We start from the raw sequence: 27,484 nt of genomic DNA, 5'->3' as shown, positions 1-27,484 counted from the left end.
CCATGTTGAAAATAGCAGAAACAGATGCAATGGCCTATCCATTTAGAAATAGTCTGTTTTGAGATAGGCTTTCCTTGTGATCCTGCAGCACATGATACTAAAAGTTGCTCAGTCTTTCTGAAAGCTTTAGTTCTGTCCAAGTAGAAGCGTAACTGTCTGTGTATGCCCAAAGAATACAGAATTTTCTCACCCTTGTTCTGTGGATTTGGAGAAAAGGTAGGCAAGTGAATGCTTTGGTGGAGGGCCACACTGGACACCACCTTAGGCATAAATGTAGGGTTTGTCCTCAGAGAATCCCTGTCTGGATGAAAAATGATAAAAGGTTCCACAGCCACGAGTGCTTGTAATTCCGAGACTCGTCTTGCAGAGGTTATTGCTAAGAGCAGAGCTGTTTTCCAGGATAAGAATTTTATATCTGATGTTGATGCTGGCTCGAAAGGCGGCAGTGTGAGTTTTTCCAAAACATAATTGAGGTCCCAGGCCGGAATTGGTGCTCTCCTTGGAGGCCTAATATTTTTGGCCCCTCTGAGGTACTGCCTTATTAAAGAATGAGAAAAGATAGGTAATTCCGTATTGTAATGAGCTGAAATGGCAGAGGCATGAATCTTAATTGATGAGAACGAAAGGCCTTTGTTCAGCATCTCAGTTAGGTATTGTAAAATCTGAGGGATATTTGGTACACACGTGTCAATGCCTTGTTCCTGGTTCCAAGCACAGAATCTCTTCCATTTTTCTGCATAAGATTTTCTGGTGCTGGGCCTCCTGGCCTCCAAGATAACATCCATAACAGCTTTTGAAAGAGGAGTGTTCTGAATGGCTACATTATCCACCATGCTGCCAGATTTAAGGTCCTGAGTTGGCTGTGCAGGATCTGATTGTTTTGATGGGTCAGCAAGTGAGAAGTTTGAGGCAATATCCATGCTGGACCTTGAGACAAGCTCTTTAGGATTGGGTACCAGTGCTGGCGTGGCCAGTCTGGTGCAATCGTTATCATTTTTGGCTTCTCTTGTCTGACCTTTAGGAGTACCCTGGGAAGGAGAGGCGGTGGAGGAAAGGCATATACTGTTAGATTTTTCCAGCTGAAGGATAGGGCGTCCACTTTCCATGCTTGCTTGTGATAAATCCTTGTGCAAAATCTCTGCAATTGGCAGTTGTGAGGGGAGGCAAATAGATCTATGGCTGGGCATCCCCATTTCCTTGTTATCATGCTGAAGACTTATGGATCCAGTTTCCATTCGTGGGGATCCATGAGGTTTCTGCTTAGTTCGTCTGCCAGAGTATTTGTTTTTCCTGGCAGGAATTGTGCTTGCAGGTGAACTTGAAAAGCCAATGCTGTGTCCCATAAGGTCATTGCTTGTCTGCAGAGGGGGTAGGAATGTGCACCTCCCTGCTTGTTTATGTACCACATGACCATAGTATTGTCTGTCTTTATCAGTAGCAGTCCTGGATGAAGCAGGTCCTTGTAAGCTGTCAGGGCATCTTGAACAGCTAGCATCTCTTTTTGATTGATGTGAAGATGCATCTGGTTTGCAGGCCATGTGCCCCGAATACATTTTCCTGCCATATGGGCCCCCCAGGCATAATCTGATGCAGCCATTGTCAGTGTCTGTCTGGCTGTGGGTAAACTGAATGGCAGACCCTTGTTGTGGTGACAGGCTTCTGCCCACCATCGAAACTCCTGTTGCAGGCAGGGAATGAGTGCAATTACTGTCTCCAGGCTGTGGCAATGCTGAGTCCAAACACTTTTTAGATACCATTTGTAGTTTCCTCATATGCAGTCTGGCATATGGAATTAGAAGAATGCAGGATGCCATGAAACCAAGGCCTGCAGGATTTTCCTTGCAGATAAGTGGGTTTTTGTTGCCAATTTCTTGAAGTAAGAAGTCAGTTGCTTTTGTTTGTCTGGTGTGAGATAAGCCATCTGGGCAGTCATATTTAAGCTTGCACCCAGGAATATTATATCTTGGGAGGGCACTAGTTTTGATTTCTTTTCGTTCACTGTGTACCCTAGGCCAATTAGTAATCTTTTTACAAACGTCAAATGCTTTAGAAGAATGTCTTTGTTCTCTGCTTGAATTAGGCAGTCGTCCAAGTAGGAATATATTTGAATTCCTCTTTGTCTGCAAAACACAATTACTGGTGCCAGGCATTTTGTGAAGACCCTGGGCACAGTAGATAAGCCAAAGGGCAGTGCAGAGAATTGGTAATGCATCGAGCCAGCTATGAATCTGAGGTATCGTCTGCAAGATTGTCTGATTGGGACATGCAGGTATGCCTCTTTTAGGTCCAAAGTTACGAGCCAAGCCTTCTTGCCCAGCATGGGCAGTAGCTGCTGTAGAGTCAACATCTTGAATTTTGGAACTTCCAGAAACGTATTTCGTATAGACAGGTCCAGTATTGGTCTCCAGGTTTTGTCCTTTCTGGGTACTAGGAAAAGTCTGGAGTAAAATCCTTGCCCCTGCTCTTGTTGTGGTACTTGCTGAATGGCCCTCATGTCCATGAGGGCTGTAATTTGTTTTTGTGCCTCTGCCCATTGATTTTGTGGCAGGTCTGGCATACCTTTTGATCTTGGTAGAGTATGAAAATGGAACCTGTAGCCTTGGGACACTATGTTCAGGACCCATTTGTCTTGGGTAACCATTTGCCAATTTGATGAAAAAAGTGCTAGTTTTCCCCCCAAAGGGGTTGCCTAAAGAAAAGTGCTTGGATCTGGCAGAGGAAAGTCATTGGGACTGTTTCCTGTAAGGTTGTAATTTGTCTTCTCTGCTTTTGGAGGTAGAAGCACCCTGTTGTTTAGGCCTGTATGAGCCTTGGGGCTGAGATCTGCCTCTGGGACGCCTGTATCTGCCTCTTTGTGGTCTGTCTGACACTGGAAAGGACCAATTTCTAGGCGGCCAGTTCTTGCTAAACCTGGGTGGCTGTACCTGTAAGAAATCCTGGACTGTCTGCATGGATTTTGCTTTATCCTCCATTTTTTTCAACACTTCTTCTGCTTTAGTACCAAAGTATCATGCTGTAATGGTGCATCTAATAATTTTGCTTTAACATGATCAGGCAGATTCTGTTCCTTTAACCAAGCATGCCTTTTAATAACAGAACCTGTAACAGCGGCCTGCAAGAGGCCTCCAGTGAATCATAACCACATTGCAAAGTATGCTTTCCCACTTGTTCAGCTGCATGCAATAAATCCTGCAATTCCATGTTCTCTGAACATTCTGTATTTGTCAACAATTTCTGTTTAAGCAGTGACATTAAATATTGCTGATATTTAAGCATATGAAACTGACAATTTAAAGCCCTTACAGCCAAGGTAGCAGAAGTGTAGACTTTTTTCCCCCATCTGTCTAGAGCCCTAGAATCCCTATCAGAGGGGACAGGGTTTTTTGCAGTGGAAGCTTTAACCCCTTTGGGACCCTGAGATATAGTTTCTGGGTCAGCAGTGCGGTTTTTATATAGGAATTTATGAGAATCCGGGACCCTGAATCTGTCTGGCTTAGCAGGTGCAGGGGGTAGAGAGTCAGGGGACAGGCCGGACTCTGAAAATACATCATCTACAATATCTAGAACAGGTGGAATAGCAAGGGGTCTGTGCTGAGGAAGTAGCAGAAAGTCTCTGAGCCTTTTCTTAGATTCAGAATAATCTTGGCTCTCCCAGTGGAAATGCTCCCTCATGGTATGCAGGGTTTCCCCAAAAAGAATAATCCTCAGGAGGAGAGGCTGAAGGAATGGATTCTTCAACATCAGAATCCTCATAGGGAAGCATAGAATAATCCTGTTCAGAAGAGGAAGCAGAGGAAATAGATACCTGATCTGAAGAATCATGCTCTGTCTCTTGCCTAGGCCTGTTATCAGGAGAGGGATGGGAGCCCATGATCAAAGTAATTAGGTCTTCGGCCATTTTAAGGATCTGTTTTTTAGGCATGGAAGTCTGAGTAGGAGAATGCTGTACTTGTTTCTTTGTCTTTAGAGCTGCTTTTGTCTTTGTCTTTGAAGCTAAAGATGGCTTAAGATATAGTTGTGTAGGTCTGAAGACACCCTCAGAAGCAGATGCCTTCTCAGCGGCTCCGGACCCATCTGAGGGAATGATTTCCGAGTGTCCAATACCTTGAGTATCCAGAGGCCCAGTCTGCTCCACGTGGGAGTCGGAAGCAGCCTGTGGCTCTGAGGTAGCGGGCACCAGGGTCTGCGAAAGCACCTCACTGAGAACCGGCGACTGGCCTAGCAGAGGCCTCGTCGTCGGTTTTAGACCTCGGATGCCTATCCTTTTCCTTGTCCTTGCGTTTTTTGTAAACTCCGGTTGTCGGCTGTTCCGACGGCATTATATAATTAAATCTTTGGCCAAAGTAATGAAATGCAAAATCAAACGGACGCTTAATAGTGCGTTGGTTAAATCTAGCACAAAACCGACAGCTAGCAACGTTGTGATCAGGGCCTAGGCAAGGAATACAGTAAGAGTGAAAATCCTTATGAGGTACTTGCTTCCCACAAGAAATATAATTGTTAACTTTTTCTGACATCAGTCTGGAGCAAGAAAAAAGTTTCCCCAACGGGGTACTTAGCTTTAATGAAGACTTCGGTTCTGAAATTCAGATTTGAAAATCTCAGAAGTCAGCCGACCAGCACTTGTGAACTGCTTTTGCTTCGGGCACCGCGCAAGAAAGACTGACGAAAATGGCGTCGGCTGCATCTTTTATACCCCTGGCGCACTGACGTCAGGGAAGAGGCGACAGCAACCGACGCCAGACCTAGATTTTGGAATTCTGGCCGACTGAGCGTAGCCTGCCAGCAGGATAACCCAAGAGTAATGACTGCAACAGTGAAACACGATGAACATCTTCCTCTTCCTGAAGAGCAGCTTCCTAGTTCTGTTAGATGGGGAGGACTTCAAGGTGGAAGGATGAGAGGGTGCTCTACACTTCAAGAAGGCCATAAACATCTGTGCTATTTTAAGGAGGTCTTGGGCTTCAGTCTGAGAAAAAGTGGTCGGAGGCACTGGCCTAAGCAAAGGAAGTGATTTCATTTGTTTTGGTTGCCTATTTTAAAGGGGTGACCACAGGATGCTGTTTGACTGCAACTTCAGTTGCAGCTTTAGAAGTTGGGGAAAACAGGGAGTCTCCCTCAAGAGCCGTGGAGCAAGCACAGGAAGTGAAGGCCTGCAGACTGACCTCAGACATGAGCAACATGAGAGTCGTTCAGAGATTTATAGGTGTACACTAGGGCCCTTATAAGCCTAGCAGTGCTAACCAAATATGATCCACAAATTTGATTTATATAGGGGGTGATTTATTGAAAGCCTTTGTCTGTCACAGTGAAAGCTGACAGACAAGAGGTGAATTTCAGATTATGCATCCGCTGGTCAAAGTTGCGCTTAAACAGGGATAGGGAGAAATCCTGCTTCACATGGATGGGTGTCTGTTAAACAGAATGGGAATTCTCTTAAGAAAGCTACATCTCTCTCTTCAAAGTGTACCATTTATGGCACAAATAGTAGTTCTAAATGCTGTTTGTTTTGGGGGTGTGCAAAAGGTTCATCAAAACAGGGTCCAGGGATGCCTTGTGTGCCAGGCAAGGATCACCTCTCAAAAGTCTATATGACAGAGAGTAAAGAGAAAAGGCTTTGAGGCAATCATCGTAGGACATTGTGCTTACTCCCTTTATTCTTTTTGTAGGGGACCTTCTTGGACATTCCAGTTATTGCATGTGCCTGGTCAGGTAAACAGTGAAGGGGGTATTACACTCTATGATGCATTTCATGAGGACTGAGTACAGCAGTATGATGACCTCTCTGGACCTAGATGCCATGCCCTTGCTTATAAATTAAGCAACATAGAAGAATTTTCTTACTACCCTGAACATGTTGTTTTAAAGCTAGGTTACTACTTACAAGAGTTCTCAGATTTCTGACTAGTAAATCACCATTTAGACATGTTTTATTGATGACGTAGAGGTGGCATTCGTATGTAGGCTAGAAAAAATGGTGGCCTTTGGAGGGACTGAGCACAGAAGTTGCCAGACCAGAGGGCTGCAAAGATGCTTCACCTAGGTCTGTCAACTTAAGATCTATACAGCTGGAGCTTTTTCAGTAACGTTAGGATCCTTTTTGCCTTACAACTTTTTTTTTTCCTGAAATGACACAAAGAGACAATGTAGTCTGCTGAGACCCTGTAGCAGCAGTGGACTGTGACACTACTGTAAGCTGAAGAGAACTCCATATGGGCAGAGTGGGATGATGCCTAGGCCACAGAATTTTGCACAGTCAGGACAGTTAGAAATGTTGTGCTGAGACCCCCACGCAAACAAACAAAATGAGTGGAAATCTTTATGCTGGATTTGCTTCCCACACTTCAAACTATTATTGACTTTTCTGAACATTAAATCAGTAAAGAAATTTCCCCAAAGTAGTACTTATTTGAGTCAAAGGTGGTGGTTCTCTGAAAACATGAGTCAACTGATAAACTGCAAGTGTTCTGAACACACGCAAAGTGCATCGGACTACATGGCCAGAAAGAACTGAAGATGGGCAAGACAGACACCATTCCTGTACCCTGATGTCCAGACGTCAGATATCTGTTGGCTAGGGATGATGTAAAGACTCCAAAAATCAGGCCAGTCATTGGCTTCTGCATGACAGGAAGTTCCAAGAATCACAACTGCCAGACTGACTATGAAGTACAGTTATGTACACTTACCATAAATGTAGATGTTCGAGTGCATTCACTGCTGCAGTCATCACACTTGGGTTATCCTGCCAGGGTAGCCCTTAGTCGGCCCAAATACCAGAGGCTTAGTATTTCTGCGTCAGTTCCTGTCGCTCCAGGACTAACGTCAGGTCGTCAGTGGTATAAAAACAGGCAGCGGATGCCATTGCATCAGTTTTTCTTTTCCAAAATGTCAGGAGCCCCCAAACAGGGAGCTAGGTTATGGTGGGATAATGCCACCATTAGAAAGTAAACACCAAATAGCACTGTAAAGAGCAAGAGAGAGAGAGAGAGAAAGACAAGGGGGATGAAGGGTGAGAAACCAGGACTGCAACACTGAATACACTCGAACATCTACATTTATGGTAAGTGTACACAATTGTACTATGTTCTTCGTGTTTCACTGTCACAGTCATCACACTTGGGTTGATTCCCAAAGCTGAAGAAACGGGTGGAGGCAGTCAAGAAGAGTTGGGGCTGGCTAGAATGACCTGCAGGACTGCGTTTGCAAAGCCTGCCCTGGATTTGGATAAGATAGGCTGGTGGTAATGCTTGGTGAAGGTGTGAACAGAACTCCATGTTGCAGCCTCTAGGATGTCCCTGGTAGGGACCCCTCTCAGAAAAGCTGCAGAGGTGGCAGTTGCCCTAGTGAAATGTGTTCTGACCCCCTGTGGGGGTGGTTTCCTGTGGTGTTTGTAACAGAAATGTATACAGTGTACTATCCATTTGGAAATGGTTTGTTTTAATACGGCCTTGCCCTCTGCCCCTGCTGCAAAGCTGACCAGTAACTGGTCAGATGTCCTAAAGGACTTAGTCCTATCCAGGTAGAATCTGAGCAGTCTGCGCACATCTAAAAGAGTGCTGGATCCTTTCCCCCTTATTTTGAGGTGTAGGGAAATAGGTGAGCAAATGAATAGATTGGTTGAGAGTCACACTGGACACTACTTTAGGCATGAAATTTGGATTAGTCCTGAGGGAGTCACTGTCAGCATGGAAAATGATGAAGGGTTCCAAAGCCAATGAGTGCTTGTAGCTCAGACACTCTTCTAGCTGAAGTGATGGCCAGAAGCAAGGCTGTTTTCCAAGAGGAATTTTAACTCATCTGTGGCTGCAGGTTCAAAGGGGGGTAAAGTGAGCTTTTCCAACACAAAGTTAAGGTCCCAAAGCAGGGCCCCTTCTGGGTGGCCTTAAGTTGATAGCCCCTCTAAGGAACTGCTTGATGAGGGGGTGTGAAAATAGAGGTGGCTCTGTGCTGTAATGAGCAGAGATGGCAGAGAAGAAGAGAAGGATAGGCCCCTTTGAAGCAGGTCTGCTAGGTAATCCAGGATGAGAGCTAAGGAGGGCTGTGCAGATTCAGCTCCTTTATCCTGGATCCAGGAACAATACCTTTTCCACTTGTCAGCATAGGATTTCCTAGTGGTGGGTCATCTGGCTTCACGTATAATGTCCAGGACTTGCTTACTTAGGCTGGCCACTGGAGGAAAGGTCAAGGAATAAGCCAGGCTGCCAGGTTCAGGGTCTGCAATTGTGGATGCAAGAACTCTCCCTTTTGCTGCATCAGGAGAGTTGGAATCTGAGGGAGATGTCATGGAGGTAACAGTGACAGGTTGCGCAATAGTGGGTACCAGTGTTGGGGTGGTCAGTCTGGGGCAATCAAGATTGCCCTTGGTCTTTCCTCCCTTATTTTGAGTAATACCCTTGTAAGAAGAGGCAGGGAGGGAAATGCATAGATAGAGAGGCTTACCCATTGGAAGGATAGGGCATCCACTTTCCAAGACTTGCTGTGAGGTTCCCTGGTGCAGACTTTGCTGAGCTGGTGGTTGTTGTGGGAGGCAAATAGGTCCACCTTCGGGGTACCCCATTTCTGGGTTACGAGGCGGAAGGTGCTGTGGTTTAATTGCCACTCGTGTGGGTCAAAGAGATTTCTGCTGAAGTTGTCTGCCAGAGAGTTTTGGTTGGCTGGCAGGAATCATGCAAGCAGGTGAATCTGCATGTCTGAAGCAGTGTGCCAAAGGGTCATGGCTAGCCTGCATAGTGAGTTAGAGTGGGTTCCTCCCTGCTTGCTGATGTACCACATCACTGTGGTGTTGTCTGTTTTGATTAGTAGAGGCCCCGGAGACAGTAGAGGTCTGAAAGCTGTCAGAGCGTGCTGAACAGCTAGCATCTCTTTTTGGTTGATGTGCAGATGAATATGATTTGGGCTCCAGTGGCCCTGAATGCACCTGCCATCCAGGTGTGCACCTCAGGCACAGTCTGGTGAGTCTGTAGTTAGGGTCTTGGCGGTGTGCGTTTGTGAAAAGGGAAGTCCCTTGTTTTGGTTGCATGCTGCTGCCCACCAAAGAAAATCTTTCCTTAGACAAGGTATCATAGGTATAATAGTTTCTAGGTCCTGAGAATGTTGACACCAAAGGCTTTTTAAGTAACACTGAAGTTCCTCATATGCAGTGTGGCATATGGAATTAGTGGAATGCAGGAGGCCATGAACCCTAGAGCTTGCAGGATTTTCCTTGCGGATAACTATGTTCTGGTGGCCAGTTGAGAGAAGTAGCCTGTCAGGCTTGTTTTTCTGGAGTAAGGAATGCCATCTGGGATGCTGTGTCCAGGCTTGCTCCCAGGAATACAATTTTGTGACTGGGTACTAGTTTGGATTTCTTTTCATTTATAGTATACCCCAGTGAGGTCAGTAGATCTTTTACAAATATCAGGTGCTGTAACAGCTTTTCCTGACTGTCTGCCTGAATCAAGTAGTCGTCCCAAGTAGGGGTAAATTTGAATATTTCTTTATCTGCAAAAAGCAATGGCTGGAGCCAGGCATTTTGTGAAAACTCTGGGAGCAGTGGATAAGCCAAAGGGAAATGCAGAGAACTGATGATGCATAGATCCTGCCCTGAAATGTAGATATTTCCTGCAAAGTCTCTGACTGGAATGTGCAGATAGGCCTTGTTTAGGGCTAGAGTGGCTAACCAGGCATCTTTGGACAGCATAGGAAGCTGCTGCAGGAGGGTGAGCATTTTGAATTTTGGTATCACCAGAAAGGTGTTTAGAATGGATAGATCTAGGAGTGGGTGCTAGGTGCCTTCTTTTCTGGACACTAGGAAAAGTCTGGAATAGAAACCTTGGCTTATCTGGTCTGCAGGAACAGGCTGAACTGCCCTCATGGAGAGCAGAGAATGAACTTGGTTCTGTGCCTCTGCCCACTGGTCTGGAGGAAGATCTGGAAACCCTTTTGGGGTTGGCAGTGTGTGGAAATAAAACTTGTACTCGTGGGACACTATGTTGAGGAACCATCGATCGTTGGTGATGGAGGCCCAGTTTTTTGCATGGGATGCAAGTTTTTCTCTTAGGGGCACAACCAGATGGGCAGAGGTAAGAGGTGGAGTTGAAAAGTCATTGTGAATTCTTTCCATAAGGGGGTGGCTTAGCACTCCCTGTTTTAGAAGTGGAGGTACTCCATTGCTTAGTTCTCTGCATACCCTGAGACTGTTGTCTAGGGGGTCTGCTTCCCCTAGGGCTAGTCTCAGGTGGCCTTGAGGGGGCTGGAAAGGACCAATGTTTTGAGGGGCAATGCCTACTGAATCTTGGAGGCTGGACTTGCAAAAAGTCTTTAACTGTCTGCATAGACATAGCTTTTTCTTCCATCTTTTTTAGAACCTCTTCTGCTTTGGTGCCAAACAGACCGTCTTTGTTCAGTGGTGTGTCCAATAAGTTTGCTTTGACATGGTCTAGCAAGGTCTGTTCCTTAAGCCAAGCATGGCTTCTAAGTACAGAACCTGTGAGTGCTGCCCTGCAAGATGCTTCTAGGGCGTCAAACCCACATTGCAGGGTATGCTTACTAACTTGGCTTGCAGAATGCATAAGCTCCTGTAATTCTTTATTTTCTGCACAGTCAGCGAAGGTACATAGTTTTTGTTTAATAAGTTCCATAGTATGTTGCTGGTATTTCAACATGTGGAACTGACAATTTAATGCTCTAATGGCAAGAGTTGTAGAGGTGTATACTTTTTTACCGCATCTGTCTAAAGCTTGGGAATCCCTGTCCGAGGGGGTGGGGGATTCTTAACTGTGGTTGCTTTTATTCCCTTAGGTCCTTGGGAGATGACCTCTGGGTCAGCAGTAGGATTTTTGAAAAGAAATTTGTGTTAGTCAGGGACTCTGTAGTACCTGTCAGGTTTCCTGGGAGCAGGAGGTAGAGTATGAAGAGTTAGACTGGATTCCATAAAAACATCATCCACAACATCCATAACAGAAGGAATAGCTAAGGGTCTGTGCTGTGGTAAATCTAAAAATTCCGAGTCGCTTTTTGGACTGAGGATAATCCTGGCATTCCCAATGGAAATGTTCTCTCAAGGTATGTAGGGTTTCACCAAAAGAAAAATCCTCTGGAGGAGAGGCAGAAGTAATGGATTCCTCTGTATCTGAATCCTTATAAGCAGAAAAGGGCATGTCTTCACAATCAGAAACCTCAAAGTCGTCGGACTCTTGGTCAGATAAAGCTGTTGGGGACAAGTCTCTTTTCCATTTAGCAGGGGTAGGCTAGCTTCCCCTAATCAGCATAAGGTCTTCTGCCATTTTAAGCATCTGAGATTGAGGCATGGAAGCAGGAGCTTGAGGTAAGGTCGTCTGTGTTTTAGGAGTAGTTCGTACTCTGGGCCCTAGAAACTCGGTAATTTTAGAAAGAAATGAAGAGGCGAAAGAAGTCGCCGGTTTGTGTTGAATATCAGTAGTGCGAAGAACTTCCTCAGAAGCCAGTGCCTGCACAGTGGCTCCGGACCCATCCAAGGTAGAGACATCCACAGGTTCCGTAGTCAAAGGAGAGTCTTGCGGCATACCGGACTCCGAACGGGTCTCGGTAGCGGCCTGCGAATCCATCGAAGCAGGCATCAGGGGCTGAGAAAGCGCCTCACTGAGTACTGGCAAACTGGTGACTAGCTTAAAGGAAGTGTCGTCGGCAGTTTTGGACCTGGCCGGTCTGTCTCTCTCTTTATCCTTATGTTTTTTCAGAAGATCGGTAGTCAGGTGGCTTATCGAAGCCATTTCGGAATACGGAGGTCGAGAGCAAAAGTATTTAGCTACGATAAGTGCGCAACGATGTATAGTTCGGGCATTGAACAAATCACAAAACCGGCAGCGAGGAACGTCGTGGTCTGGGCCTAAACAGGTGACACAGTAAGAATGGAAATCTTGGTGTGGTATTTGCTTTCCACAGGCGAGACAACTGTTAACTTTTTCTGACATCGGTTAGAGCAAGAAAAATGGATCCCCAACGGGGTACTTAGCTTCAGAAGACCTCAACTTCAATTTTGGAAACGAAAACTCAGGTAAGCGGCCAACCAGCACTCGTGCGAACAACTTCTGCTTTGGGCTCCTTGGCAAGAAAGACTGATGTAATGGCGTTGGTTGCCTGTTTTTATACCCTGACAGCAACTGACGCAGAAATACTAAGCCTCTGGTATTTGGGTTGACTGAGGGCTACCCCAAATGTGAAACACGAAGATAATCATCTGTGGTTCTCCCTTGCCCACGAACAGTAACCTTACAGCCACAGAGGACATGTCTATCCCTTAGTACACAGTGGCTGCAGATGCAACAACAGTTGGACCGAGGGGGAAAAAACATGTGTCTGAGGCAAAACCAAAGCCAGCCTGACATCTAAAGACTACTTGACAGCTCCATAGATGCAGCCACAAAAGTCTGAAAGATGGATAGCAGAGCTTGTAAGAGTAAATACACTCATTGCCACATTAAAAACAGACCACCTCAAAAAGCAAAGAGCTTTTGAAAACAGTTCAATACCTTTTACAGCTTAAAAACACATACCTCTTTTAGCTGTGGTGCAGTAATACATTTCTCCTCATAGCCAGAAAAACGACAAGATGTTTTACAGTCACACAGCACTCTTATTTTTTCAGAAGATTCCACTCGTTTGCTACTGGACTTGTGATTTTTTACATCCTTTTTATCTACAGATTCCAATACACTGCAATTCAGACACAGCTGTTCCTGCTCATTCAGCACTACGCCAACAGATCCTTCCTGTGAATCAAGAGAAGTCTGGGCACTCTTCTCCATACCAGACTTTACCAGTCTTGGCAGAAATTTCCCAGATTCAAGTTCTGACTTTCCATAGTAATGCCCCTCTCTTTCAGCATCTTCTTCCAGAGGTTTCAGATCTGCCTGAGGATCTTCAAATACATCAGGTTGCGAAACTGCCTGAATAGTCGTGTCCTCCTTTTCAGACTCAAATTCAGATTCACTGTCCCCAGTGGGAGACAGTTCAGATGCCGAAATTGGTCGAAAATGTGTCCGAGGAGATATTCTAATTGCTCTATACTGTGTTCTATCCACACCATATATTCTCTGATGAAAAGCTTCCCCATCAGAACTGGAACATAATATAGATTTAGGTTTGAAACTTGGACTAAAAGATGCTATTCCATCACGTTCAAAGGAACACTCCACATGTAGAACTTGTGAGAATGGACTTTTCATATCAAAGGAAGAAAATGAATACTCAAGACCAGGCTCATCATTCTGAAAGTTACTGCATGCCCCCAGTAAGTCTTCATGGAAGATTAAAGAAAAACCTTTAGTGAATACATCCTCTCCATTTTTTCCCTGCTCGCTATGCTCAAATGAAACAAATGGCCTCCATAAAGGTCGATGGCCTGGGGCAATGCTGTTGCCTGGAGTCATAAATACATCTGTGCCAGCAATAGTTACAACATCAGAAGCTGCACACTGTAGTAAACTACCTTTACACTGACTAGGAGGTATTACTGCCCAATCTCCATCACTATGAAAGGTTTTCAGTTCTCCATACACTCCACCCAGAATAAATGCACTCTCTCTGTCAGAATTAATATCCCATGGTTTTAAAGGTGTAGTGTAATCTCCACCATCAGTCTTGGCCAGATCACTTGCAATAAAAACTCTCTCCTCTGTATTTTCTTTTTGAGCCTCCCAAAGATGATATTCAGACCTCTGAACTGCTTTATTTTGTGGATCTTGTATTACCTCAACATTTGCTTCCATATCTAAACAGCAACAATGACAGCTGTTAACCTCTGAAGTGAACATCTGATCTTCAGTTATTTCTTGATCCATTACCGCTGCTCCACAGTTACTATCGGTCACTACTGTCCATATATTCTTAACTTCTGAACCACAGTTTTCACCATGTTGGTTTAATTCATCAAATATTTCTGCAGCCTCATAAGTCTCATATTCTTTGCCTCCAGTTTTCTGCTCTAGCTGAATTCCACAGACAGATTCCAGTTTAGATTTTCGCATTCTTGCATCTTCTTTAGCCATTCGTTTAACACCAGGGCCTGTAACATCACTCGTGGCTCTGTTTGTTTCCTGACAAGTTTCCTCATGAAATAAGTCAAGGAGTTCTCCTTCAAGACAGCAGGAGGAAATTCTAGGGACCATACATGGAACTTCTTCGGTAATAAATGGCACCGATTCTTCTGACTGAATGTTTACAGTCTCATTATCTGACCGGGTTTCTTCAGAGTATGACCATGGACTGCAAGTCCTTGTTGAAAGATTTGAACAGTGTTCATTTTCATCAAAGGCACTATTTTTGGTCCATATCAGCAAACGAGACTGTGTTTTCCCAAGAATGTTACCACTGCTACCACAATCTATATTCTCATTCCCCAAATTAAGAGCATCAAAAGGAAATGGCAAGAGAGAGTTATCATATTGCACTTCAAACACTGAAAATGAAGAATTTACACTAGGCCCTTCATTAACTTCAGGAAACAGGTCCTGAGCGCCAGAATATGTACTTGCATTAAATACTGTATTATCCAGGACAGGAGAAAATCCAACAGGTGAATCTCCTCCAAAACTTTCTCCATCTGCTTCACAAGAACTAGAAGGTGTACAGCACTCCCAAAACTGAGCTATATTAGCAAGATCTTTAAAGAAAACCTCATCGGCACCAACACAGCCAGGTGAATCTGTCCATATTGCACTTTCCCCATCCAATGCCATGCCATCCAATACTATACAACAGTCTGCCTCAAAATCATTTTTTTCATTACTTTTCTGTCGAATCATATTCAATATCCGACTTTCCCCTCCTATCATGTCTGAGGCACTAGAATCCAATATGGATTGATAAATATCAACTTCATAGAAGTGAGCCAGTTCTGATGGATGCACAACATCCAAATTGTTGCTGTCCTCCACCTGAGAACTATTTGAGGTCCCATTGAGGTCATTTACCTCATCTATTACTGCAGGCATTTCTACATAATGACCATCAATGAAAGTACCTGCTGCGAGGTACGTTTTTTGAGTATTACTGTTGCTAATACAAAGACCATACATTGACTCAGACAGTTTCTCTACAGCTTCTGATGTACTTGATACATCATGCGTATCCAAAATGTTTCGATATTTTGTCTCAAGTTTGCTACTTCTGCTTAGAGGAACAAAATATTCTGTGATTGGCTCTGTATACCACAATGGTTCTTCTTTGTACTCTTTATCTCTCCTCTCAAAATACAGATCTTTAGTTTCACTGCTGCTTGTGTCTCTTCTTCTTATTTCCTTTAATGGCCGCTTCCCTCGTTTGCATAGCTGTTGTTTAACAGATCCATTGCTACTACTGCTACCACACACAGTTTTCTTTTCTTCTCTCTCAGTTTTTAAAGATAGTTTTGTTTGCCCATTTTTATTTCTTTTACTTCTGATATCCCGAGCCTTGTGTCTTATTTTTATACATTTTACTTGAGTTTTTAAATCATGGTGATTTCCACTTGAACTTGAGCCAGCCTCACTAGAACCTGAAGACCAGGATCGAGGACGCATTTTTCCTTCTGATTTGAGTCGAATCTGCTTTTTGCCTGCATGTTTATCCTCAGCCAAGTTATTATTAAACAGATTCTCCTTTTCCTTTTTACTTCTTCCTTGCTGTGCTCTTTCACTTACAGCACAGGAAGTTTCATTTTCTCTCTCTCTAGTAACTTCATTTTCACTGTTGCAATCTTTTGGAGAGGATGTGTCTGTACTAGTTTGTGGAGCAGCTGATGAAGATGAAGAACTAGAATAGGCGCAAACTTTTGACTTATTCCACACAGTCATGGCTTCTTGCTGGCAGACTGGTTTCTCTGAGAGTGGTGGAAATGCTTCATAGTACCTGCAAAGAAAAAGTAGACATTTTTTACTACTTCCATTCTAGTATGCTAGATTTAAAGAAATATCAGTCTTAAAGTACATGTCAGGCCAATTTCAACACTGAATATAATGCATTAAAAAATGTAGCAAGTTCTTTGTTCAGTGAAAATCAGATGCATCATGCTGAGAGTAGTTAGTCCATTTCAGAGAATACAGCTGCATAAGCAAACTCACTATAACTGCAATAAACAATCATTCTGCAATAATTTACTTTTTTTTAATATGCTGGTGTGAATTCTCCTCACATATGTACATAACAGAGCTTTTTTCTCATGTGCATATGCACGCACTGAAGCTTTTCTTCCTGGGTCTCCAATGAAAATAGGGCAGATCATATCAAAATAAACAATGATATACAACATGAACGGAACTAAGCCAAAAGCAAATAGGGGCCAACCAAATCTGAGCTTCTGAACAGGACTTACGCCAACTATGTTTTTCAGAAGTGACCCTGTCTGTACAAGAGTGTGCCATGCACTGTACTGTGTTCGGTTCTTTTTCTGATGCCCAGGAAGTGCCAAGTAGACCTATTATACCAAACATTGCTCTTGGGAAAGGATACACAGAGAGCGACAGCCTAAATGCCACCAAGTGAAAGTACATCAAGAGAAATCTACTATTCAAAAATTTATCACCACAATATCTCCAACTAGCTTAGTCTACTATGCTCTACCAAAGTTAATTTTATAGTGCAGTCTACTTGCAAACATTTTCATATTGTACAGTGCTGTCATAAAATTAAGTCAATAAATGTAATTCGAATGTTTCTAACCACGGATGTTCCTCCTTTAAGCATACCTGATGGGGTGACACACTTTCCCTACACCAACCTCTAAGTATACTACCTATGATGTTGCATCAACGTGGAGTAAACGGCATTGGGTAATTTCCTTATTCTCAAAGCTAGCTGCCTTCACAGACAGTACATTTAGCAATAGAGGGTGTATGGGCAGAGTATCAACATCAGGGGCTGTTGGAGAGGCAAAGCTCCATGCAAAGAATTATTAAAGTGTGTTATTTCACTTTTTAGCACTGTAGTAAGGAAAGACAGTGCTACACTGTGAACATGAAGATGGGCATAACATACCCAAGTATCAGTAATCATGCAGACTCAAGTACCTTTGGACATGTCTGCAATGCTCTAAAGAAAAAAAACAATGCAGTAGTAAACCACACACGTTCATAGGTGTTTACTAGGCTAATGACCACAAGGGCCTTTTTAAGCCTAGCCATAAATCCCAAATCTCTGATAAGTTCTGGTACCCTTCATAAGTGTAAGCAAGGGCTTCGGAGATTAAACGTTTACAAACAGGTGCCTGGGAGATGAACCATTTACAGGCTACCTGTGTCCATTAGAAATACAGGTACCAAACCAGGGATGCATTTCCTCTTCCCCATCCACTTGTCCCAGTTTCACTTGAATTGGGTTGGGAAGGAAATCTGCTTCACATGGATGGGGAGCCTGTTCCTGAGACGGGGTAGACTCTGGGATATATACCGGTCTCTCCAGCAGGTACTATGTGTATCAAAGGCAAGGTTTAAGTCTTCAGAATGGGTAATTCTGGTGCAGTTTGTTTTGTGGATATGCAGGAGGACCATCATTAGAGGGGAGTCTGATAATGCCCTGTATGCCAGGCGTAGGTCTGCTCAGGACATTTTACTTATGCCCTGTATTCTTTTAATGAGGAACCTCTGTGGATGTTCTAATTGCTGGATATGCCTGGTTAGGTACATACCAAAGGGAGCACTGTACTCAATGACAGGTCTGATGAATGCCGAATATAGTGGAACAATGACTTCCTTGGACCTAGAAGCCATACCTTTGTTTACAAGTTAAGCAACATAAAATTATTTCCTCACTACTGCAGACATGTGATGGTCAAAGGCTAGCTTACAGTCCGTGTATCCCCCTAAGTCTCTAAGACTACTGGGTCAACTCTACTGGGTGTGTTGTCAATATCATAAGTTACCAGGGGTGGAAAACTTCCCGAAGGATACTATTATGCATTTCTTGACATTTAGTTTTAGCCCATGGCTCTGCCAACAGTTGTCTGTGTCGGCCCTTTCTGAAGAACATTTGTGTCAGTGTGGGATTCAATGGCAGCTCCTGATGTGCAATCATCTGCAAATTTAGTCAGCCAAAGTCCATTGAGATTCATTTCGGAAAAGTAAATGCCAAAAAGGAGTGGTTCAAGGATTGATCCCCGATGGACTTCACTTGTGACTGGCCTCTTTGTGGAGGCAGACTCCCCAGTTCTAACTTATTTGATCCTGTCTGTGAGCCAGTTGGCTATCCACTTGGTGACATATGGGCTTGTACCAAACCTCTTGAGTTTGTCAACAATGCCAAAGTGCGGTATTGTGTCAAAATGCCTTGGCCAGGTCAAGGCAAGCAGTGTGAACCATTCTGCCCTCATCCACTGCTCTGGTGACCTTCTCGAAGTCCACCAGGTTGAGTAGGCATGATTTGTCCTTGATGAAACCAAACTGGGTTTGGTCCAGTGTCTGGAGGTTTATTATATTATCATTTCCCTGATAATTCTTTCCACAGTTTTGCATGCAAGACTAGTGATACTTATGGGGCTGTAGTTTCCATGGTCTGTAGACGGCCCATCTTTGTGCAGAGGAATGACTGTTACTGTTCTCTGTTTGGAGGCTACAGTTAAACAGCAACTCCAGATGGCTTGATAGGTCATATTTCATGCTATTTAGATGGCATCCCTGGATAGTGTCTGGTGAACACTGATGAAGTGTTATTGGCCTTAGAGAGACTATTAAGGACCTTTTCCCAATTGATAGCAGGGAGAGCTGTATTTGATTGTATTTCCTGAGGGATGGCTGAGGGGGAGAGAGGGGTAAAAAGTTGGAGCTGAATTCATCAGCCACGAGGTTTGCTATATCTTCTGACTCAATATAGACGGTTCCAGTTATAATTGAGCTCTGCACACAACTGTGTATTGCCTTTGAGGTTGCAGACATAGCTAAAGAGTGCCTTGTGGCTTTCTGTGGCCTGGGTGGCCGAATTTACCACAACTTTGGTAGACTATTTGTCCTCAGAGTTGTTTGTTTAGTCTGATGAGAATGCTTTTATCCTGCTGGGTACTGCACCTCCCAATTTTTGCCATGATTTTCTTCCTTCTGTTATACAGCCTATTGATTTTAAGATTCCACCAGGGTGGCTTGTTTTTTGAGTTAGTTCTGTACTCATTCCTGGTGGGATGCCTCTACGCAGCTATTAATATGTTTGTATAGGGTTTCTGTGAACAGTTCTGCATATGCAGCAGTCTTCTCAGGGTTTATGGGGGCTTAAACTTTTCCAGGTTTATCACGTAATAGTAGGAATTTAGCCTTAGACTAGTTCCTGAACATCCGGGGTTAGCTGGGGGTCCAAATTTTATTTTTACTTCAAAGGACACCATTTTGTGGTCTGACCTTACCAGGGAAAACATTACACTAATGGGTGTGCAGCACTTTCCCATATTAGTTAGGACCATATCCAGTATGGTTACACCCCTGTTTGGTGTACTGACAACCTGGTCCAGAGTGTTTGTGTTTACAAAATCTAGGAATCTCTGTGCCAGTATGCTTGGTGTTGTACAGGATTCCCAGTTAACAGTGGGGTAATTAAAGTCGGCCATGAATATGGTATTGGGTTGGATGCTGAATGCTTCCAATAAGTTTAAGTACAACGGCATGGGTTTCCTGGGTCATAGAGGGGGACCTATAGGTTGCAAAGAAGTGGCACTGGATTTTGCCTATGGTGATGTGAACATGGAGCAGCTCAAGTGCATTCACCCGTTTGACTAGCCTTGACATATATTTTGATGTGAATCGATACAGCTCCACCTTTAGTCCCTGTCTGTGTAGCAGCTGATCTAAATGTGTGGGAGGCATTATAACCTTGCACTACTGGTGTGCTCTACGTGGCTTTAAACCATATCTCAGTGACCACACAGATATCAGCATTCTCTAGGGTGAGGAGAACATCTAGGGAGTTGAGTTTCTTGTTTAAACTCAGAGCACTGAGCAGTGATACCTTTAGATGTTCTTGGTTATGATTTGCTATGTGGAAAGTACTTTCAGTTTGGCATTGCCTTAAAAAAGGCACTATGGGGGAAGACGATGTTTTAACTAATATGTGAAAGCCTAGAAGGGAGATATGCAAACCATCCCTGGCAAAGCAGTGTGGACTGTTGACCATCTCCTTCCATGCTGATACATACTGCACCCCCTTAGAATGACACTGGAAGCTAAGCCAGTTGTTAAAGTCAGTCATCTTTTGCTCATATTGTGTCATCATCCTTGGAGAAGGTAAAATGGTGTTCAATCCTAGGCTCATACCAGCCTGGGACACACATTCAAGAGCTCCATGATGTCTCTCTTCATATAATCTAGGGAAGTACGTCTCAGGTCATTTACATCCACAGACTATGAGTGAGTCATACTGGTACTTGTGGTCTAATGACCTGAGTGCATGCCTAAGCTGGCAGACTCTAGCTCCTGATAAGCAACTGACTGACTTTCTCCTTACTCAACCTGGTGAGAGGGACATTGGTGTGTCTCATGATGGAGTCTCCAATGACCAGAATGTTGGATTGTGTGGTGACTTGCCTTATGGGCTTAGAAGTAGGGGCGCCAGGACATGTAGGTGTATGTGTTGATGTACGTGTTGTTTTGAAAGAGTGCATTTGTGGCTGCTGAGGGTACTTGTTATGTGTACTTTTGCCTAGGAAGTCTTTGGGGTTTAGGAAGTTTACATTTAAGTGTCTCAGCATATGCAGGTCTATATGTCTGCTTTGAATTGTGTGATGAGTGCAGCATGTGTACTGCTAACAACCTTATTGACATTAGGAGTACTTTTATGTGAGAGCTCTGGCTCCAGTGGCACAGTGTAAATACATCTTTCACATACTATGTCAACTTGTTTGAGAATTAAATGGCTGTCAGTAAACATGAGGAAATTTCTACATTGCCTCAGGATGCTTATATCCAGCAAGCTGGTAAAGGAGATAGTGCGAATGTTCACATCCTTGGCAACAGACCCTTTTTTACTGATCAGACAGCTGGCGTGAGAATATAAAGCAATGTCAGGAGTACCCAGTTTGCAACTCTGGGGACAGTGCTTGACGCTGCAAACTAGTTGTCATGTGTGCAACTAGATATTGGTGAAATTTCAATCATGGTTTTACAGGAAAAATGTCATTCATGGTGTCTGTGTCTATATAGGGCACTGCTAAACACTTAACGAGAAACTAAGTAGACCTAAAAAATTTAAGGATGAAGTATGTAGGCAGATATTCTATAGTTAGAAACAAATCAAGTGGTACTTACTGAAAACAAAGAATTACCTTGTTAAGAATGATAAAAAGAGGGAGGGCCGTGTGAATGGCTACTGCCTGACTTCTACTAGTGCTGGTCTCACCACAGCTTCACTCGTTGGGATACAATGCTCCTTCGCTTCTTCTCTCACCAGAAGCAAAACATTAGCACCAATCCCAAGATGAGAAGCAGCCCACAGTCTTGTCCTAGATGATGGACAGGTCTGTTGGCTTGTTGCAGCCTTTTCCTGGTAGATGCCTTGAACAGCAACCAGACCAATCAGGAACGTCAGGCAGAGGCTCTCACTGCCCAAGAAGAGACAAACAAGAATCAATGAACGTTGCTCCTTGTCTCACCAGGAGCAGAATAAAATCACAAATTCCAAGCTGTTATTAGGCGTTCTGGTGTTCAGCAGTCTCCAGAAAGTAACGTCTCTGTGCTACTTCTCTCACTAAGAGAAAATAGAAGCAGTAACCCCAAGAGGACTGCAGAGAGGCAAAATGTGGGTGCTCCAATAATTTGTGGTCTTGCAATAGATGTTGCAGATTTTAAAGTAAGATGAAAAAAAAAATGGGTTAATATCCTAAGCACTGCAGTGTGCACTAAGCAGTTAGATAGGAAAGAGGAAGTAACTTAAACTTTAGCTAAGTGGAGAGCCACTAATTTTAAAGAGCAAAATAGATTGAAAGGAGGTGGGCACTCTGTACTCTGGTTGTATGGACTACAGTGGGATGGCCAATAAATTTGTATGGAATATAGTGAGATGGCCAATAAATTTAAATAGTTGAAGAGAAGTAATTTCATAAAATGATAATTTTGTGCTTACAACAGCCAGTAAAAGAGGACAGTGACAGAGACATGTCCAAAAAGCTGAAGAGAGAGTTACAGACGTCGTGGAATGTGCTCTAGGAGGCTTAGGCAAGGATAATCCTCTAATTACAGACAAAGGAGATGCACTCTGTTAACCATTTGGCCAGTGTAACTTTGGAAACTGGCTTACCCAATTTGTTATGCGAGAAAAAAATAAACACCTAGTCAGTTTTCCTGAAATCCTTCGGTCTATGGAGGTAAAACGTACAGTTGTGTATGCTTACCATAAATGTAGATGTTAGAGTGTATTCACTGTTGCAGTAATCACTTGTGAGTTATCCCTACTGGGTAGCCCTCAGCCATCCCCAAATACCAGAGTAAAGGTTTCCCTCCTGCGTCGGGTGTTCTGTCAGTGTGGCCGACTTCAGGTCATCAGGGCTATAAAGGGAGATAGCCGACACCATTACATCAGTTTTTCCTGCCCCCAAAGGTCTTGGAGCCCCAGAGAAGATATAAACAATAGTTAATAAGAAAAAGGGGGTAGGTGGGAGGGAAACAGGACTGCAACAGTCAATACACTCAAACATCTACATTTATGGTAAGTGTACACAACTGTACTATGTTCGTCATGTTTCACTGTTGCAGTCATCACTTGTGGGAAGAATCCAAAAGCCGAGGAGGAAAGCTGCACAATTCTGGGGATGCTAGAATGCCCTGCAGGACTGCAGATACAAATCCTGCCCTGGCTTTACAGAAAGTAGCCAGCTGGTAGTGTTTGGTGGAAGTGTGGATAGATATCCAAGTAGCAGCTTCCAGAATTTCCTTGGTAGGAACCCTCCTCAGAAAGGCTGTGGAGGTAGAGGCTGCTCTTTTGGAATAGGATCTGACAGTTTTGGGAGGACTCTTTTCCATGGAAGGTATAGCAGAAATGTATATAATGAGAGATTCATTTGGAAACAGTCTGCTTTGTAATGGGTTCCCCTCTGCCCCAGGGGCAAATGAAACCAAAAATTGGTCAGTTTTCCTGACTGATTTGGTCCTGTCAAGGTAAACTCTCAACTGTCTGTGCACATCCAAGGTTCATAGGTTAGTACTAAACTAACTGCCCTTATGGGCCATTTTAAGCCCAGCCAATTACTCCATGTCAGAATCAAACCCTGCACCTTGTGTTTCTAAGGTAAGCACCTTAACCATTACGCCAACCTCCCACCCCCACATGGGTATGCAGAACTCTCTCCCCTCTATTTGTTGGTTTAAGAAAGAAGGTAGGCGAGCGTATGGCCTGGTTGAGGGTTACATCAGAGACCACCTTGAGCATGAAGGAGGGGTCGGTCCTAAGAGAGGCCCAGTCTCCGTAGAAGATGAAGAAGGGCTCAGTGGCCATAAGAACCTCGAGCTCAGATACCCTCCTAGCAGAAGCTATGGCTAGCAAAAGGGCAGTCTTCCAAGAGAGGTATTTGAGATCTACTGAGGAAGCTGGCTCAAAAGGGGTGGAGAGTCAGCTTTTCCAAAACTTAGTTTAGATCCCAAGCTGGTGCAGGGGGCCTTCTTGGCGGTCTGATGTCAGCCACACCTGAGGAACTGCTTCAAGAGGTGTTGGGGGAATAAAGGCTGATCAGCCTGGACAGAGGCTGAGATAGTTGAGGCATGAGTCTTGATTGAGGAGCAAGACAAACCCTTATGGAGGAGCTCTGCCAGAGAGTCAAGAGCCAGAGGTAAAGAGGCTTTAGTGCTGGTGGTGTGTTCCTAGTGGAACACCAGCAGGTGAATCTCTTCCATTTAGAGGAATAAGATTTTCTGCTGCTAGGTCAGCGAGCCTCCTTAATAATGTCTAACACCGGATTGCTGAGGGCTGCAGTGTTAACTGTCTTTGAGGAATCAGCCATGCTGTTAGCTTGAGTGCGGCAAGGCATGAATGCAGGAGCTTCTCTCCCCGTTGTGTGAGAAGGTCTGTGGTGGAAGGCACCGTAAAGGGAGGGTGCATGTTCATGCTGAGGAGCATAGGGTACCAGTGCTGCCTTGGCCAATCTGGGGCAATCAGGATAGCCCTTGGTCCTTTTTCTCTGATCTCGAGTAGAACCCTGGGTATCAGAGGAAGTGGGGGAAAGGCAAACACAAACAGTCTGCCCCAGTGGAAGGAGAGGGGCTTCCATCCTCCTGCTTCTGGGTGAAACTGTCTTGAGCAGAACTTGGTCAGTTGACGGTTCTGGTGGCTTGCAAAAAGGTCGATTTCTGGCTCCCCCCAGATGCGAGTGATCTGCATGAAGGCCTCCCTGTGTAACGGCCACTCATGGGGGTCCATGATCTGTCTGCTTAAGTGATCTGCCAGGGTGTTTTACTTCCCTGGGAGATACTGAGCTAAGGAATGCAGTCCTAGATTCGATGATGACTGCCAGATTTCCACAGCAAGGCGAGAGAGGGTAAGAATGAGTGCTTCCCTGTTTTTTGATGTACCACATGACAGTGGTGTTGTCTGTCCTGATTAGGAGTACCCCTGGTGACAGATGCTCTTGAAAGCTTACGATAGCTTTGTGCACTGCCAGCACTTCTTTCAAATTGATGTGTAGATCTAGAACTTCCTATTCCCAAAGGCCTGAGTTTGCAGAGTTCCAGTGTGGGCTCCCCAGGCAATGTCTGAGGCATCCATGGGGTCAAGGCCTGCTTGTGTGGACGAAGGACAAAAGGAAGTCCCATGATTAGGGAGCAAGCCTGGGCCCATCACAGGAGTTCCTTCTTTAAGCAAGGAATTAGTGGTAGTTGGTGCTCCAGAGACTAGGAGTGTTGGCACCAGAGGTTCCTTGGGTACCACTGTAGTTTCCGCATATGCAATCTGGCAAGGGGTACCAGCAGGATGCAGGAGGCCATGTATACCAGGGCTTGTAATATTTGCCTTTCTGTGAAGTGGGTCTTTTGTGCCAGCTGGTGGAAGTAGGACTGCAGAAAGGTCCGCTTCTGGGGGGGGGGGGGGTTGCTTGAATGTGTCTAGCAGAGTGCCCAGGAAGATGATCCTTCATGTGGGAAGCAGCTGGGATTTTTCCATGTTTATGGTGAACCCCAGTAAGGTCAGCATGGTCTGCACAAAGGCGAGATCCTGTAGGAACTTTTCCTTGGTTTCTGCCTGAATGAGGCAGTTGTCTAGATAGGGGCAAATGTGTATGGCTCTCTGTCTGCAGTAAGCAATGACTGGAGCCAAACATGTTATAAAGATTCTGGGAGCAGTGGATAAGCAAAAGGTAAATGCACAGTGTTGGGACCTTGCTCTGAATCTTAGGTAACTCCTGCAGGACTCTCTGATAGGAATATGCAGGCAGGCATCCTCCAGGTCTAGGGTCACTAAAGTACAGTTGTGTACCTACCATAAATGTAGATGTTCGAGTGTATTCACTGTTGCAGTCATTACACTTGGGTTGAATCCCAAAGCTGAGGTTGGGTGGCTGGGCCTAATAGAGTTTGGAGTGGCTATGAGGCCCTGCAAAACTACAGTGGCAAAGCCTGCTCTGGATTTAGAGTAGAGAGGTAGATGGTAGTGCTTTGTAAAAGTGTGCACTGAAGATCATGTTGCAGCCTCCAAAATATCCTTGGTTGATACTCCTCTGAGGAAGGCTGCTGAAGCGGCTGCTGCTCTGGTAGAATGTGGCCTAATGCCCTTGGGCACTGATTTGCCATGTTGTGAATAGCAGAAACGAATGCAGTGGCCTATCCATTTTGAAATAGTCTGCTTTAAAATGGCTTTTCCTTGTGAAACTGCAGCATATGCCACCAAGAGTTGCTCAGTCTTTCTGAAGGCTTTAGTCTTGTCCAAGTAAAAAGTGTAGCTGTCTGTGTATGTCCAAAGTATGCAGAAGTCTTTCCCCCTTATTCTGTGGGTTTGGATAAAAGGTAGGCAAATGTATGGTTTGGTTAAGAGCCACGCTGGACACTACCTTAGGCATAAATGTCGGGTTTGTCCTTAGAGAGACCCTGTCCTGATGGAAAATAATAAAAGGTTCCACAGCCATTAGTGCCTGTAACTCTGAGACTCTTCTTGCTGAAGTTATTGCTAGGAGAAGAGCGGTTTTCCATGACAAGTACTTTATCTCTGCTGTATTGGCTGGCTCAAAAGGAGGCAGTGTGAGTATTTCCAAGACAAAATTGAGGTCCCATGCAGGTATTGGAGCTCTCCTTGGAGGTCTTATGTTTTTGGTCCCTCTGGGAAACTGTCTTAGCAGTGGATGAGAAAAAATAGGTGGGTCCGTATTATAATGAGCTGAAATGGCAGAGGCATGGATCTTAATTGATGAGAAGGATAGGCCTTTGTCCAGCATCTCAGTTAGGTATTGCAAAATCTGAGGAATATTTAGTACAAGCGAGTCAATTCCCTGCGCTTGGTTCCAAGCACAGAATCCTTTCCATTTTTCTGTATAAGATTTTCTGGTGCTGGGCCTCCTGGCCTCCAAAATAACATCCATAACTGCTTTAGAGAGATGTGTGTTCTGAATGATTACATTATCCACCATGCAGCCAGATTTAGGGTTCTGAGTTGGCTGTGCAGGATCTGATTGTTCTGTTGGGTCAGCAAATGAGGTATTAGAGGCAATGTCCAGGCTGGGCCTTGAGACAAGCTCTTTAGGATTGGGTACTAGTGCTGGCGTGGCCAGTCTGGGGCAATCAGTATCATGTTTGGCTTTTCTCGTCTGACCTTTAGGTGTACCTTGGAGAGGTGAGGCAGAGGAGGGAAGGCATACACTGTAAGGGCTTTCCAGCTGAATGAAAGGGCGTCCCACTTTCCATGCTTGCTTGTGATAAGTCCGAGTGCAGAATCTCTGTAGCTGGCAGTTGTGAGGGGAGGCAAATAGATCTATGTCTGGGAATCCCCATTTCCCTGTTATGTTGAAGATTTGTGGATCTAGTTTCCACTCGTGAGGATCCATGAGGTTTCTGCTTAGTTCGTCTGCCAAAGTATTTGTCTTTCTTGGAAGGAATTGTGCTTGCAGATGTACTTGATAAGTCAATGCTGTGTTCCACAAAGTCATGGCTTGCCTACAGAGGGGGTAGGAATGTGTGACCCCTTGCTTATGTACCACATGACTGTAGTATTGTCCGTCTATCAGTAGTTGTCCTGGATGAAGTAGGTCCTTGAAGGCTGTCAGGGCATTTTGTACAACTAGCATCTCTTTTTGATTGATATGAAGATGTATTTGGTTTGTGGGCCATGTGTCCTGAATACATTTTCCTGCCATGTGCGTCCCCCCAGGCATAATCTGATGCATCTGTTGTTAGTGCCTGCCTGGCAGTGGGTAAGGTGAATGGCTGCCCCTTGTTGTGGTGACAGGCCTGAGCCCAGCATTGAAATTCTTGTTGCAGGCAGGGAATGAGAGTAATCACTGTTTCCAGGCTGTGGCAATGTTGAGTCCAAACACTTTTTAGATACCATTGTAGTTTCCTCATATGCAGTGTTGCATATGGAATTAGTAGAATGCAGGATGCCA

The 27,484-nt window shown here is 44.4% G+C and overlaps 1 protein-coding gene across 5 annotated transcripts in view; it reads right to left on the bottom strand.

Annotated features, from left to right (window-relative positions):
• The window catches only part of KIAA0232 (KIAA0232 ortholog), a 1,643,611-nt gene that overhangs the window by 663,530 nt on the left and 952,597 nt on the right, over window positions 1-27,484 (bottom strand). For all 5 annotated transcript variants that reach the window (XM_044062835.1, XM_044062830.1, XM_044062834.1 and 2 more), the window contains exon 6: window positions 12,516-15,849. In XM_044062835.1, the coding sequence (XP_043918770.1) occupies window positions 12,516-15,849 (3,334 nt within the window). The remainder of the gene's footprint in view (window positions 1-12,515; window positions 15,850-27,484) is intronic.

The sequence above is a fragment of the Protopterus annectens genome, chromosome 2.part1, assembly GCF_019279795.1.
Source record: "Protopterus annectens isolate FY-2018-M chromosome 2.part1, PAN1.0, whole genome shotgun sequence".
Taxonomy (NCBI): domain Eukaryota; kingdom Metazoa; phylum Chordata; order Ceratodontiformes; family Protopteridae; genus Protopterus; species Protopterus annectens.
The sequence above is the reverse complement of the archived record's forward strand: the minus strand, read 5'-3'. Positions and strand labels throughout refer to the sequence as shown.